This window comes from Ranitomeya variabilis, chromosome 2 (genome assembly GCF_051348905.1).
Source record: "Ranitomeya variabilis isolate aRanVar5 chromosome 2, aRanVar5.hap1, whole genome shotgun sequence".
In the NCBI taxonomy this organism is placed as follows: Eukaryota; Metazoa; Chordata; class Amphibia; order Anura; family Dendrobatidae; genus Ranitomeya; species Ranitomeya variabilis.
The window spans coordinates 539,163,733-539,180,888 of NC_135233.1; the positions used below are offsets into that span (position 1 = coordinate 539,163,733).

A 17,156-nucleotide genomic window follows, 5' to 3' on the forward strand; every position below is an offset into this window, starting at 1 on the left:
TTTCATGCTTTAACTTTGGTGTTGGTTTGGCAGTGTGGGGGCCAGATCTGATATGTCCGCACAGGACCTGATCGGCCTCTATCCGCGCTCGCCTTCCTGGCACTAAGGGAGTGATCCTGTCAATGCTCCAGGTACAGTTTGTCATGTAATGTTATTTAATGTGGTCTGTCCTTTTTTTTTTTTTTCTCCTCACTCTCAATACATTTAGGAGGCCGTAATGGCACATTGTAATAAAAAACGTAGAGTTAGGACTGCCCCATTATGAGATTGCCGTGAAGTGGCGAGGTAGCTCAAAGAATTGATCAATTATTTGCTAAATATCTCATATTTGAAATACAGTCAGAATTTATTATGTGCATGTGCACTTTGGATATTGCGTTTTGACCTTCAGCAGTGCTGGCTTCTCTTCTTTTTGCTTATATATCCCCCTATTACCTCATTGCGGCAGCTCCTCTTCGTGCCGTGGGTGCTCTGTGCTGTGGGGCGGCGGCGCATCTTCGTGCCGTGGGTGCTGTGGGGCGGCGGCGGCGACGCATCTTCTTGCAGCGTTGGGGCTTCTCCGGCATCTCCTCCAGGCCCGCTGCTCAGATTCAGATCTCGGGAGACGAGATCTGAATCTGAGCATGTGCCGCCCCCAGCGGCCATTTTCCCGGAGGCCACCGCATCGCAGCCTCCGGGAAAATGGTCGCTGCTCAGATTCAGATCTCGTCTCCCGAGATCTCGGGAGACCAGATCTGAATCTGAGCAGTGGCCATTTTCCCGGAGGCCACCGCATCACAACAATGGGGCTGCCGGACTGCCTCCGGGCCTGGAGGAGATGCCAGAGAAGCCCCGACGCTGCAAGAAGATGCACCGCCGCCGCCCCACAGCACCCACGGCACAGAGCCCCCACGGCACAGAGCACCCACGGCACGAAGAGGAGCTGCCGCTCCCAGCACAGAGACCCCCACGCTGCCGCAATGAGGTAATAGGGGGATATACTCCACTCACACTTTACTGTGAGACGCCCCCTGTCTTAGTCATCGGGACCACTCCCCACGCCAAAAAGCACATATTCACCGGCCCTATAAGATGACATACGGCGTATAAGAAGACCCCCGACTTTTAAGAAGATTTTATATTTTAACTGGAAAAGTTGGGGGGTCGTCTTATACGCCCAGTCGTCTTATATGCCGGAAAATACGGTATGTACAAAGGCGGACCCAAACAGAAGACGCATACGCACACACATACACACACGTAAAAAAGGCTGACAGTCCTCCGGCTGGAGCTGCATGTCTTCACAGTGGCTGTCATCAGGGTGGATCTGGACTCCAGCATGGCACTGGCTGTTGCAGGACGATGGCAGGCCTCTGGTTCTCTTCAGGTTTTAAGCTCTTGCTGTAGTCAGTACCTCATACACACAAATGCACAAGGCACACAGACGCACACAAAAATTGCAATACTCACACTGGCTCTATGGTGGCTGGAGTCTTGTGGCAGGCTGGCTGGAGTCTTGTGGAAGGCTGGAGTCTTGTGGCAGTCAGGAGTCTTGTGGCAGTCTGGAGTCTTGCTGGCAGGCTTCTCCTCTCTTTGTCTTCTTGCTGGCATATGTGGGGTTGAAGGCCCAGGCCAGGTTTATATAGATTTGGGGGTGTCTGGCCAATTGGCAACAAAATCCTGCTTCTGAGCATGCTCAATGTAAAAAAACGTATTGCAGCGCTGCATTGCGTCGTACGACGTGTCCCGACGCATCCGTCGCTCATAGGCTTCCATTGTAGCCAAAGACATGCCGCAGGATGCGTCGCGACACGTTTTTTAGGCGGAGACAAAAAACTTTACAATCAACGTTTTTTGCCGACGACGTGTCACCAAATTTCGACGCATACGTCGTACGACGTACACGACGTATGACAATCCGTCGCAATGCGTCGCCAATACAAGTCTATGGGGAAAAAACGCATCCTGCAAGTACTTTTGCAGGATGCGTTTTTTCTGCAAAACAACGCATTTTAAAGTATTGCAGTTAATGCTAGTGTGAAAGTAGCCTTATAGTCCGAAAAATACGGAAGCCCTCAGAAGATAAGCCAGGTGGATTATACGTACCTGGGTGTAAAGTGTTACAGGATTTAATGAAACTTTATAATATTTTTGTGATGGTAAAACTGTTCTATGTTTTAATTGTTTTTAGGAATTATAATGTCATATTTCCATTCTGTTTGTGTCTAATTTTAAAAGGCGAAGGGACGTTACTTTGTAACACTTATGTGTGGGGAGATTCCTTTGTTACTTGTAAAAGATTTCTGACATTTCCAACTCTACTATAGGACCCGTTGAAGCACACCAAGCGTGGAACGGCCGTAGTTCGACATGTTCCACAAAAGATCTTCCTGCTCCCACATTTTAATGTGAATCAATAAAAGGTATTTTTAGATGGGACGGTGAGTGCCACCATTATACCTCTTTCTCACAGACATTGCCAGCCACCTTTACTTCCTCAACCATTTCCTCCCTGCTGGTAAAAATTAGGTCCAAGATTGCAGATTCTACTTTTTGAAAGATAATGTTGTCAGCAAGAGTAGATAAGAATGTTCTGGACCCATTATTTTTGCCTGAGAGATTCCCAACAAGTAGATGGATAGCTAAAATATCCCATGATCATTATGTCATACTTTTTTGAGAACAGAGACATATGATGTAAAAAAAAGTTCAACCCTATCTTCAGTCTGTCCAGGTGGCCTATAGTAAAACAGTGTCCTTTCTGTTCTTCTCTCCTTGTATTCTTACCCAAACAGTTTCTGCAGACCTACCATTCTCTGAAGCTTGGATCTCTGTGGAGATATAGGATTTTCTAACATACAATGTAACACTTTCTCCCCTCCTGTTAATCCTGTTTCTATTTAATAAGTTGTAGCCTTCAAGGTTTGTATTCCAATCATGTGTATCATCCCATCAAGCTTCAGTGATGCCTATGACATCATATCTGTTTTTCTGTGCTAGCAGCTCCAATTCTCCTTGTTTGATTCCCATGCTCTGTGCATTTGTATAGTCACATTTTAGTTCAGCAGAAATTTTATTTTCAATTAAATTTATTTTTTGGGGAGGACCAATTCACTTAAAGGGAATCTGTCACCTACTTCTTCGTATATAAGCTACGGCCACCACCATCAGGTGCTTATCTACAGCATTCTGTAATGCAGTAGATAAGCCCCCCGATGTCACCTGAAAGATAAGGGTATGTGCACACGTCCGGATTTCTTGCAGAAATTTCCTGAAGAAAACCGGAAAATTTTCTGCAAGAAATCCGCAATTTTTTTTTTGCGTTTTTTTTTTTCGTTTTTTTAGTATTCTGCAAGCGTAATTAGCTTGCAGAATGCTCAAGTTTTCCAAGTTTTCCAAGCGATCTGTAGCATCGCTTGGAAAACTGACTGACAGGTTGGTCACACTTGTCAAACATAGCCTATGCAGCATCTATAGTAAAAGATAGAATGTTTAAAAATAATAAAAAAATAAAAAAAATGGTTATACTCACCTGCAGGCGTCCGTTCCTATAGATGCCACTGTGGTTCAGGACCTTCCATGACGTCGCGGTCACATGACCGGTCTCGACCAATCACAAGACAGTGACGTCATCGCAGGTCCTTCACCGCACACTAGCTTTAGAAACCGAAGCGGCAGCATGCAGCGGAGAGGCGGGAAGACATCGAAGGTGAGTATAGGACTATTTTTTATTTTAATTCTTTTTTTTTACCAATTATATGGTGCCCAGTCCGTGGAGGAGAGTCTCCTCTCCTCCACCCTGGGTACCAACCGCACATAATCTGCTTACTTCCCGCATGGTGTGCACAGCCCCGTGCGGCAAGTAAGCAGATCAATGCACTCCTAGGTGTGCGGAATCCCCTGCAATTCCGCATTTTAATGAACATGTTGCTTTTTTTCCGCGATGCGATTTTTTCGCGGAAAAAATGGCTACATTTGCACAAAAAATGCGGAATACACTGAAAATAATGGGAGGCATATGTTAGCGTTTTTTTTTCACGTTTTTATCACGTTTTTATAGCGAAAAAAACGCAAAAAATACTGAACGTGTGCACATGGCCTAAGAAAAACAAGCTAGATTATACTCACCTGGGGGGGAATGGTCCAGTGCAGTCCGATTGGGCATCGTGGTCCGGGTCCGGTGCCTTCCATCTTCATGCAATGACGTCCTCCTCTTTGCTTCCTGTCGCAGCTCCTGTGAGGGCATACTTTATCTGCCCTGTTGAGGGCAGCGCAAAGTACTACAGTGCACAGGTGCTGGGCTTCTCTGACCTTTCCCGGAGCCTGCTCACTGCAGTACTTTGCTCTGCTCTCAACAGGGCAGATAAAGTACGCTTGCGCAGGAGCCACGACAGGAAGCAAGGAAGAGGATGTCATTGCAAGAAGATGGGAGGTGCCGGACCCGGACCATGATGCCCATCGAACCGGACCGCCCCGGACCGCCCCTGGGTGAGTATTAATCTAACTTGTTTGTCTTATCTTTCAGGTTACATTCGGGGCTTATCTACAGCATTACAGAAAGCTGTAGATCAGCCCCTAATGGCGGTGGCCGCAGCTTTTATAAGAAAAAGTAGGTGACAGATTCCCTTTAAGTGACTATGAAGGGCCTATGTGTCCGAAAATTTCCAAACAAGACCCCATATTAAAAACTGCAGCCCTCAAAATTTTTAAACCTGTATCTGTTTAGTTTGCTTAGTTTGTTAACCCTTCAGCTGAAATGAATTCAAAGTGGAAGAAAAAAATAATAAAATTTCCACCAAGTGCACAGATACACCAAACCACAAACTATTAATTGGGCACACAGTTGGGCTCAAAAGGGAAAGTGTACGGTTTGATCTTGGAAGCTGAAGTTTGGCTTCAATAGAACATTATGTCACATTTGAATAGCTACTGAGGTGCCAAAACATTTCATTTTTTCCCACTGAAATGCATCTTTAGCCAATCATTTTTTTTTTTTCATAGGTGTAATAGGAGAAAATGAACCACACAATTTCTCCTAAGTAAACAAATCCCTATTATGTGGTCAAACTGCTGTTCTAACACACTGCAAATTCCAGAAGGGAAGAGAAAGCATATAGGCATGCAGATTCTGCTGGAATGATTTGCGGCCTCCATAGCACAGTATTAGTGATGAGCGAGTATATTTGTTGCTCGGGTTTTCCCGAGCACGCTCTGGTGGTGTCCGAGTATTTGTGCTCGGAGATTTAGTTTTCGTTGCCTCAGCAGCATGGTTTACAGCTGATAGACAGCTTGAATACATGTGGGGATTCCCTAGCAACCAGACAACTACCACATGTACTCAGGCTGGCTAGCAGCTGTAAATCATGCAGCTTCGTCAACAAAAACTAAATCTCCGAGCAGTTACAAATACTCGGAGACCACCCAAGCGTGCTTGGGAAAACCCGAGCAACGAGTACACTCGCTCATCACAACACATTATCTAAGATGTTGAGGAGCCATAACACCAGAAACCCCCAAAAGTAACCCTATTTCAATTAATTTAACTAGAGGATTAGTAAGCATATTGACATCATAGAATTTTATGTCATTGAGTCATTATGAAAAAATAACATTTTTACCTCTACAATATTTTAACCCCAGAATTTTCATTTTTATAAGTGCTAGTGGATGAAAATAGACTTTAATTTATTACACAACTTTCCCCATACGCTGCTCCCGTATGTGCTCATACAGTACTGTCAGGGAATGTAGCAATGCTCAGACAGAAAGTAGCAGCATTAGGGTATGTGCACACATTCAGGATTTCTTGCTGAAATTTCCTGACCAAAAAAGGACATTTCTGCAAGAAATCTGAATGCATTTTTTTTCGTGTTTTTTGTGCGTTTTTTTCCGGAGCTTCCCAATGCATTAAATAGCGGGAAAAACACGAAAAATCTGCAAAATTAATGAACATGATGCATTTTTTACCGCAATGCGTTTTTTTCGCGGAAAAAAAACGCATCGTGCGCACAAAAATTGCAGAATGCATTATAATTGATGGGATGCATATATATGCGTCATTTTTGCGTTTTTATAGCGACAAAATAACACGAAAAGAAACCCCAAAAAATCCTGAACTTGTGAACACAGCCTTAGACTTTTTGGACTGGAGATTTACCTGAAATAGATTGCAGGTGCTATTTGCAGAGCCACTGAAGTGCCAGAACAGCAGAAACTCTACTCCCAACTTTTTCAATTGGAAATTACTACTCTCTGGGAATTAATCTATGGGCATACAAAATATTTTGATCCCAAATGTGGTTTCCAGAAATAAAAAGAACTGGTGCTGCAGAGATCGCAAAAATGCCATTGTAGTGGTTAATGTATTGTGCTCATACAGTGCATCTGGAGACTTACACTCTCTAAATTGTTAAAGGGAAGGTGCCGTAATTTTAGTTTTTGTATTAATAATTATTGATTATATAATCAATTATTTTTAATACAAAATTAAATTAACTACTTTCATAGTTTATTATTTATTCCCTATTATTTTTGCCACTGGAGGCTGCCATTTTCGTTGGGAATAAGTGTCTAAGCAGACTCCGCCCATAATTACTGCAGTGCAGTAATGTGAGCTTGTTGTACACTAGGTTTTTGTCAAATTTCAGTAGCTGCTCCCCCTAGTGTTTAAAAGTGGAAATGCCAAACCTTTTAACCCCTTCCCGACCTTTGACGCCACGTAGGCGTCATGAAAACCCGTGCCAATCCGACCCATGACGCCTATGTGGCGTCATGGAAAGATCGCATCCCTGCAGATCGGGTGAACGGGTTAACTCCATTTTCACCCGATCTGCTGAGACAGGGGGAGTGGTACTTCAGCCCAGGGGGGGTGGCTTCACCCCCCCCGTGGCTACGATCGCTCTGATTGGCTGCTGAAAGTGAAACAGCCAATCAGAGCGATTTGTAATATTTCACCTATGAAAATGGTGAAATATTACAATCCAGCCATGGCCGATGCTGCAAAAGCATCTGCCATGGCTGGAGACCACGATCTGCCCCCCCCCCCCCCCCCCCCGGTCCTCCGCTCCCCCCCCCCCCCCCCCCGTGTTCCGATCCCACCCCCCCATACTTACCTAGCTTCGATGTCCCTCCCGGTGTCCGGCCGTCTTCTCCATGGGCGCCGCCATCTTGGAAAATGGTGGGCGCATGCGCAGTGCGCCCGCCGAATCTGCCAGCCGGCAGATTCATTACAAGTACATTTTGAACGCTGTGGTAGGTTCTATCGCAGCGATCAAAATAAAAAAATAATAAACCACCCCCCCCCCCCTTTATCACCCCCATAGGTAGGGACAATAATAAAATAAAGAAAATATTTTTTTTTTCTTTTTCCACTAGGGTTAGGGTTAGAACTAGGGTTAGAACTAGGGGTAGGGTTAGGGTTAGGGGTAGGGTTAGGGTTACGGGTAGGGTTAGGGCATGTGCACACAGTGCGGATTTGGCTGCGGATCCACAGAGGATCCGCAGCGGATCGGCCGCGGATCCGCAGCGGATCGGCCGCGGATCCGCAGCGGATAGGCCGCAGATCCGCAGCGGATAGGCCGCGGATCCGCAGCGGATTGGCCGCTGCGAATTCGAAGCAGTTTTCCATCAGGTTTACAGTACCATGTACACCTAAGGAAAACCAAATCCGCTGTGCCCATGGTGCGGAAAATTCCGTGCAGAAACGCTGCGTTGTATTTTCCGCAGCATGTCAATTCTTTGTGCGGATTCCGCAGCGTTTTACACCTGTTCCTCAATAGGAATCCGCAGGTGAAATCCGCACAAAAAAACACTGGAAATCTGCTGTAAATCCGCAGGTAAAACGCAGTGCCTTTTACCTGCAGATTTTTCAAAAATCGTGCGGAAAAATCTCATACGAATCCGCAACGTGGGCACATAGCCTTAGGGTTAGGGTTGGAATTAGAGTTAGGGTTGGAATTAGGGCTAGGGTTTGAAATAGGGTTAAGATTAGGCTTGTGGTTAGGGTTACGGATAGGGTTAGGGGTGCGTTGGGGTTACAGTTGTGGTTAGGGTTGGGATTAGGGTTACGGTTGGGATTAGGGTTAGGATTAGGGTTAGGATTAGGGTTAGGGTTGGAATTAGGGTTACGGATGTGTTGCGGTTAGGGTTGTGGTTAGGGGTGTGATTAGGGTTATGGCTACAGTTGGGATTAGGATTAGGGGTGTGTTAGGGTTAGTGTACAAGTTAGAATTGAGGGGTTTCCACTGTTTAGGCACATCAGCGGTCTCCAAACGCAACATGGCGCCACCATTGATTCCAGCCAATCTTGCGTTCAAAAAGTCAAATGGTGCTTCCGCCATTCCAAGCCCCGACGTGCGCCCAAACAGTGGTTTACCCCCACATTTGGGGTACCAGAGTACTCAGGACAAACTGGGCAACAACTGTTGGGGTCCAATTTCTCCTGTTACCCTTGCAAAAATAAAAAATTACTTGCTAAAACATAATTTTTGAGGAAAGAACAATTATTTTTTATTTTCACGGCTCTGCGTTATAAACTTCTGTGAAGCACTTGGGGGTTGAAAGTGCTCACCACACATCTAGATAAGTTCCTTCGGGGGTCTAGTTTCCAAAATGGGGTCACTTGTGGGGTGTTTCTACTGTTTAGGCACATCAGGGGCTCTGCAAATGCAATGTGATGCACACACACCATTCCATCAAAGTCTGCATTTCAAATGTCACTACTTCCCTTCCGAGCCCTGACGTGTGCCCAAACAGTGGTTTACCCCCACATATGGGGTATCAGCGTACTCACAACAAACTGGGCAACAAATATTGGGGTCCAAATTCTCCTGTTACCCTTGTGAAAATAAAAAATTGCTTGCTAAAACATCTTTTTTGAGGAAAGAAAAATGATTTTTTATTTTCACGGCTCTGCGTTATAAACTTCTGTGAAGCACTTGGAGGTTCAAACTGCTCACCACACATCTAGATTAGTTCCTTGGGAGGTCTAGTTTCCAAAATGGGGTCACTTGTGCGGGAGCTCCAATGTTTAGGCACACAGGGGCTCTCCAAACGAGACATGGTGTCCGCTAATGATTGGAGCTAATTTTCCATTCAAAAAGCCAAATGGCGTGCCTTCCCTTCCGAGCCCTGCCGTGCACCCAAACAGTGGTTTACCCCCACATATGGGGTATCATCGTACTCAGGACAAACTGGACAACAACATTTGGGGTCCTATTTCTCCTATTACCCTTGGGAAAATAAAGAATTCTGGGCTAAAAATCATATTTGAGGAAAGAAAAATTATTTTTTTATTTTCACGGCTCTGCGTTACAAACTTCTGTGAAGCACCTGGGGGTTATAAGTGCTCACTATGCATCTAGATAAGTTCCTTGGGGGGTCTAGTTTCCAAAATGGGGTCACTTGTAGGGGAGCTCCAATGTTTAGGCACACAGGGGCTCTCCAAACGCGACATGGTGTCCGCTAACGATTGGAGCTAATTTTCCATTCAAAAAGTCAAATGGCACGCCTCCCCTTCCGAGCCTTGCCGTGCACCCAAACAGTGGTTTACCCCCACATATGAGGTATCGGCATACTCAGGAGAAATTGCCCAACAAATTTTAGGATCCATTTTATCCTGTTGCCAATGTGAAAATGAAAGAATTGAGGCTAAAAGAAATTTTGTGTGAAAAAAAAGTTCTTTTTCATTTTTGCAGATCAATTTGTGAAGCACCTGGGGGTTTAAAGGGCTCACTATGCCTCTAGATGAGTTCCTTGGGGGGTCTAGTTTCCAAAATGGGGTCACTTGTGGAGGAGCTCCAATGTTTAGGCACACAGGGGCTTTCCAAACGCGACATGGTGTCCGCTAATGATGGAGATAATTTTTCATTCAAAAAGTCAAATGGCGCTCCTTCCCTTCCGAGCCTTACCATGTGCCCAAACAGTGGTTTACCCCCACATGTGAGGTATTGGTGTACTCAGGAGAAATTGCCCAACAAAATTTAGGATCCATTTTATCCTGTTGCCCATGTGAAAATGAAAAAATTGATGCTAAAATATTTTTTTTATGAAAAAAAAGTACTTTTTCATTTTTACGGATCAATTTGTGAAGCACCTGGGGGTTTAAAGTGTTCACTATGCTTCTAGAAAAGTTCCTTGGGGGGTCTAGTTTCCAAAATGGGGTCACTTGTGGGGGAGCTCCAATGTTTAGGCACACGGGGGCTCTCCAAACACGACATGGTGTCCCCTAAAGATTGGAGCCAATATTTCATTCAAAAAGTCAAATGGCGCTCCTTCCCTTCCGAGCCCTGCCGTGCGCCCAAACAGTGGTTTACCCCCACATATGAGGTATCAGCGTACTCAGGACAAATTGGACAACAACGTCCGTGGTCCAGTTTCTCCTTTTACCCTTGGGAAAATAAAAAAATTGTTGCTAAAAGATCATTTTTGTGACTAAAAAGTTAAATGTTCATTTTTTACTTCCATGTTGCTTCTGCTGCTGTGAAACACCTGAAGGGTTAATAAACTTCTTGAATGTGGTTTTGAGCACCTTGAGGGGTGCTGTTTTTAGAATGGTGTCACTTTTGGGTATTTTCAGCCATATAAAACCCTCAAAATGACTTCAAATGTGAGGTGGTCCCTAAAAAAAATGGTTTTGTAAATTTTGTTGTAAAAATGAGAAATCACTGGTCAAATTTTAACCCTTATAACTTCCTAGCAAAAAAAAAAATTGTTTCCAAAATTGTGCTGATGTAAAGTAGACATGTGGGAAACGTTATTTATTAACTATTTTGTGTCACATAACTCTCTGGTTTAACAGAATAAAAATTCAAAATGTGAAAATTGCGAAATTTTCAAAATTTTCGCCAAATTTCCGTTTTTTTCACAAATAAACTCAGAAATTATCGACCTAAATTTACCACTATCATGAAGCCCAATATGTCACGAAAAAACAATCTCAGAATCGCTAGGATCCGTTGAAGCGTTCCTGAGTTATTACCTCATAAAGGGACACTGGTCAGAATTGCAAAAAACGGCAAGGTCATTAAGGCCAAAACAGGCTGGGTCATGAAGGGGTTAAAATTATTTTTCATATTTTACTAAATTTTAAACAAATGATAATATTTTGTAAGAAAATGTAAACATTAATTCTTTAAAAATTTTTCAATTGCTGGAAAAAAAAATGTTTGCTGGCACCTTCCCTTTAAGTGGATTCTTGCCGCTAATTTCATGCCAAACACTGACGTTACCCGTGATTTAGACACACTGTGGCAACTCAGAAAGGAAGGGGCTTTGGATTTAAGCGCACAGATTTCTCCGGATTTTATTTTTGGGAGGTGGGGTCAATGGGCATGTCAGTATTCCAATGTTTGTGCAACCAGTAAAATGAAAAGCTCCTTTTTTTCCCCATTAACTGATGAACTGAGTGGGGGCTTGATTTTTGTGGGTTGAGTTGAAGTCTTTATTGGTACAATTTTAGATCACTTAAGGCTCAATTCATATTTATCCTGTGCAATTTGATGAGCACTTACTACAGATTTTCCATATAAATCAGCGAAAAACATTATTCAGAAGGAACCCCTAACAGATGCATTCATTGACTATGGTGAGGTACTTTGAATCACTTTAGAATCAGTCTTTTAGAGGTGCATAAAATTGTGGTTGACTGCTCTTATGTGCATGCCTAAAAAGACGGGACACCACCAGGAACGCGGATAGATTAAGTCTGAAGTGACAATCAGCCTCATAGTGAATGCTCCTTCGCTAGGTTTTTTTTTGTTTTTGGGATGTAGACGGAAACACCTACATAAATTAATCAGGGTAGAGCACAGGATAAATGTTAACTAACTTTCAGTGCGATTTTTGGGATCCAGAATGAATAAATCTGCTTTATATACTGTTCATGTGGTATCAGGCCAATTTAATATTCGGGTCAGTACGACTACAGTGATGCCAAAATCATATACAAATTTTAGGTTTTCCTACTTTTATACACAATAACAAAAACCTTTGTTTTTAAACAATAATACATTTTTACAGTTGCCATATATGAATAGCTTTAATTTTTGTATTTTTTAATAGACAACAGTTTGAGGGTTTGATTTTTGCAGGATGAGTTGAAGAGGTGTCATCACAACTATTAGCATCACACATCGCATTTATAATAGCGATTAAGAGAGTCCCCTTCCCACACACAACCTTCTAAACGTCACAGCTACATACAGTAACATCTTCTACATTACCATGTATATTTATGTTAAATGTCAGGAAGGGGTTAGAAGCAATACGGTTTAATTGTCCGAATACAGACAGTTATGTGCAAACTGGCAGGCGGTCACTCTACCCAGACTTGGCAGGGCACATTCACATGTTCAGTATTTGGTCAGTATGTTAAAATAGTATTTTGTAAAGCGAAACCAGGAGCTAGTTTCTATTATACTTATCCTCTGACGGTTCCACTCCAGTATTTTTAAGCCATACTCAGAAGTAAAATACTGAACTAATACTGAACGTGACCTTGACCACTTAGTGACAGAGCCAAATTTTTAAAATCTGACCAGTGTCACTTTATGCGTTAATAACTCTACAATGTCAGTGATCGGGGGCTTATCTACATGCAGCATTATAGAATGCTGTAGAAAACCCCTGAAAGGCGGTAGCTGTATCTTATAACGGTCATATCTGGTGAAAGGTTCACTTTAACCCCTTTCTGCCAGCTGACGGAATAGTACGTCAGCTGGCAGATCCCCTGCTTTGAGGTGGGCTCCGGCGGTGAGCCCACCTCAAAGACACGACATGTCAGCTGTTTTGTACAGCTGACATGTGCGCGCAATGAGCGCGAGCGGAATCGCGATCCGCCCGCGCCCATTAACTAGTTAAATGCCGCCGTCAAGCGCTGACAGCGGCATTTAACTAGCGCTCCCGGCCGCGCGGCCGGAAATGCTCGCACCGCTAACCCCCGTCACATGATCGGGGGTCAGCGGTGCATTGCCACAACAACCAGAGGTCTCCTTGAGACCTCTATGGTTGTTGATGGCCGATTGCTTTGAGCGCCACCCTGTGGTCGGCGCTTAAAGTACACCTGGATTTCTGCTACATAGAGGTGATCTGTACTTCACCTCTATGTAGCAGAGCCGATCGAGTTGTGCATGCTTCTAGCCATCTATGGAGGCTATTGAAGCATGCCAAAATTAAAAAAAAAAGTATTTAAAAATATTAAAAAAAATAAATATATAAAAGTTCAAATCACCCCCCTTTCGCCCCAATCCAAATAAAACAATTAAAAAAAACACAAACATACACATATTTGGTATCGCCGCGTTCAGAATCGCCCGATCTATCAATAAAAACAAAGGATTAACCTGACCGCTAAATGGCGTAGTGAGAAAAAAATTCAAAATGCCAAAATTAAGTTTTTTTGGTCACCGCGACATTGCATTAAAATGCAATAATGGGCGATCAAAAGAACATATCTACACCAAAATGGTATTATTAAAAACGCCAGCTTGGCACGCAAAAAATAAGCCCTCACCTGACCCCAGATCACGAAAATTGGAGACGCTACGTGTATCGGAAAATCGCGCAATTTTTTTTTTTTTTTTTTTTTTTTTTTAAGCAAACTTTGGAATTTTTTTCCACCACTTAGATAAAAAATAACCTAGACATGTTAGGCGTCTATGAACTGTAATGACCTGGAGAATCATAATGGCAGGTTAGTTTTAGCACTTAGTGAACCTAGCAAAAAATCCAAACAAAAAACAAGTGTGAGATTGCACTTTTTTTGCAATTTTATCACACTTGGAATTTTTTTCCCGTTTTCTGTTACACGGCATGGTAAAACCAATGGTATCGTTCAAAAGTACATCTCGTTCCGCAAAAAAAAAGCCCTCACATGGCCATATTGACGGAAAAAAAAAAAAAGTTATGGCTCTGGGAAGGAGGGGAGCGAAAAACGAAAACGAAAAAAGCTCCAGGGGTGAAGGGGTTAAAGTAACTTTTTTGCAGTATAAGTTTCATGGGCTACATACCAAGATATATTTCTTTCCTGTATGGGCTACATGTGAATTTAGAACGCCTAATGACCAATGAATGAATTAATGCCTTTCATTAGCTTTTGGGTTTTTTTCATGACATTTTCTGAAAACAGGGGAAAAAATGCAATTCTTGAATTAATTTATTCAGTTCACTGAGCAGCAAAATTTGCCTGCAAAAATTCTTCAGTTAACTACAATTAAGGGGATATCAAACTTGTAAAGTTTTTTTGTTTGACTTTTTTTTATTTTAGCTGTGAAAAAAAATATTTCTAAAATTTATAAGAAGAAAAAAATTGTCGCCATTTTCTGAGACTTGTAACTTTATTTTTCCATCCACTGAGTGCTTATTTTGCACTAATCTGATAATTTTATTGACTCCATGTCCATTTATTGACATACAGTAAGTAATTTTGATTGCCCTTTATTGTATTTTTTGTGGGAGGTTGTGGAGGGTTAAGAGTTTGGGTTGACCGTCTGATGGGTGTAGGCATCCCCGAGACTTATAAGGATGCATCCTGAACTATTTAGGATTGCCTGTCCTTTTGTTCTCTAGAAAACAAGCCGCAACCAAAAGAGTCTAGAAAAAGCTAAGGTAGCAATACTGTGCATAGAATCTTCCGGCGAGATTACTGCCAGACGACAAAAATCTTAACTGTGATGTGCATTGCTCCCAAATTTTAAACCATAAGCTGCTGTTAGTGCCTATAAAAGTTAAAAAATGTACAACGTTATGGCCATCTCTAGAGATGAGAGAACCCACACATCAACTTTCGGCATTCATACCAAACAATGAGATTTTTCCGAGATCCAAAGCTTGAGTCTCCATTGTTGTCAATGGGGTTCAGGTTCTGGTTCAAGTTTGGGTACAGTTCTGGGTCCCAAACAAACCTTTGGGTCAGGTATCAGTATCAAAACTTCCACAGGTCCACTTATTCCTAGCCAACACATTTACATTTTTAGCAGAAATCCTCTATACTGGCAGTCTTACCTAATAAAACTAGAAAGAAAACACATACCTCCACTGACATTGTCACCTTCTACTTCTGAAGGAAGAACTTCTGTATGTTGAAGACGGCAACGGCTAACATCTTGTATTCCAAAACTCAAAACAGGGTGAGTAAGTAAAAATTCAGAAACAGAGGTGAAAGCAGCACTTCCATTCTCCTGATTCTGGTATAATTCTATGACGTATAATACCTGTAACAAAATGACCGAAATCTCATAAACGAATATTAAACTAGCCAGTCTGTTTCTTTAACATAATAGTTTACGCTTCGATACACTTTTCTGAGCCAGAGCCAAGAGTAGTTCCAGTGGTCAGGAAATGAGAAATTATATATTTACATGGTGTGGTTAACCCCTTCAAGCCATAGCCAGTCCTAGCCTTCCAGCTTAGAGAACACATTTCAAAATCAGACGTATTAATTGGTAATAACTTTGGAACGCTTCTTCTGTGCTAACAGATTTAGACAACTTTGTTAATTGCGACGCAACGTACTTTAGGATTGTAGGAAATTTAGGTCGGTATGTTATTATTTTTAACCCTTTCCCGACCTTTGACGCCACGTAGGCGTCATGAAAGTCGGTGCCAATCCGACCTATGACGCCTATGTGGCGTCATGGAATGATCGCATCCCTGCAGATCGGGTGAAAGGGTGAACTCCAATTTCACCCGATCTGCAGGGACAGGGGGATTGGTACTTTAGCCCGTGGCTACGATCGTTCTGATTGGCTGTTGAAAGTGAAACAGCCAATCAGAGCAATCTGTAATATTTCACCTATGAAAATTGGTGAAATATTACAATCCAGCCATGGCCGATGCTGCAATAGCATCTGCCATGGCTGGAGACCCCGATCTACCCCCCCCCCCCCTGATCTCCTCCCCTCCGTCCTGTCCCATGCTCCCCTCCGTCCTCCTGTCCGCTCCCCCGTCCTCCTGTCTGCTCCCCCCGTGCTCCGATCACCCCCCCCCCCGTGCTCTGAACGCACCCCCCCCCCCCCCCCCCATACTTACCGAGCTCCGATGTCCCTCCCGGTGTCCTCGGTCTTCAACATGGGCGCCGCCATCTTTCAAAATTGCCGGCCGGCAGATTCTTTCCAGGTACATTTTGATCGCTGTGATAGGTTCTATCACAGCGATCAAAATAAAATAAAAAAATAGTAAATTACCCCCCTCCCCTTTATCACCCCCATAGGTAGGGACAATAATAAAATACAGAAATTATATTTATTTTTGCTTTTCCATTAGGGTTAGGGGTGGGGGTGCACTAAGGGCTAGGGCTGCACTTAAGGGCTAGGGCTGCACTTAAGGGCTAGGGCTGCACTTAAGGGCTAGGGCTGCACTTAAGGGCTAGGGCTGCACTTAAGGGCTAGGGCTGCACTTAAGGGCTAGGGCTGCACTTAAGGGCTAGGGCTGCACTTAAGGGCTAGGGCTGCACTTAAGGGCTAGGGCTGCACTTAAGGGCTAGGGCTGCACTTAAGGGCTAGGGCTGCACTTAAGGGCTAGGGCTGCACTTAAGGGCTAGGGCTGCACTTAAGGGCTAGGGCTGCACTTAAGGGCTAGGGCTGCACTTAAGGGCTAGGGCTGCACTTAAGGGCTAGGGCTGCACTTAAGGGCTAGGGCTGCACTTAAGGGCTAGGGCTGCACTTAAGGGCTAGGGCTGCACTTAAGGGCTAGGGCTGCACTTAAGGGCTAGGGCTGCACTTAAGGGCTAGGGCTGCACTTAAGGGCTAGGGCTGCACTTAAGGGCTAGGGCTGCACTTAAGGGCTAGGGCTGCACTTAAGGGCTAGGGCTGCACTTAAGGGCTAGGGCTGCACTTAAGGGCTAGGGCTGCACTTAAGGGCTAGGGCTGCACTTAAGGGCTAGGGCTGCACTTAAGGGCTAGGGCTGCACTTAAGGGCTAGGGCTGCACTTAAGGGCTAGGGCTGCACTTAAGGGCTAGGGCTGCACTTAAGGGCTAGGGCTGCACTTAAGGGCTAGGGCTGCACTTAAGGGCTAGGGCTGCACTTAAGGGCTAGGGCTGCACTTAAGGGCTAGGGCTGCACTTAAGGGCTAGGGCTGCACTTAAGGGCTAGGGCTGCACTTAAGGGCTAGGGCTGCACTTAAGGGCTAGGGCTGCACTTAAGGGCTAGGGCTGCACTTAAGGGCTAGGGCTGCACTTAAG

General features: G+C 43.9%; 1 protein-coding gene across 3 annotated transcripts in view; it reads right to left on the reverse strand.

Annotated features, from left to right (window-relative positions):
- Nucleotides 1-17,156, reverse strand: part of EDC4 (enhancer of mRNA decapping 4) — a 1,216,007-nt gene that overhangs the window by 832,444 nt on the left and 366,407 nt on the right. For all 3 annotated transcript variants that reach the window (XM_077288123.1, XM_077288125.1, XM_077288126.1), the window contains one exon: nt 15,008-15,188. In XM_077288123.1, coding sequence (XP_077144238.1) covers nt 15,008-15,188 — 181 coding nt within the window. The remainder of the gene's footprint in view (nt 1-15,007; nt 15,189-17,156) is intronic.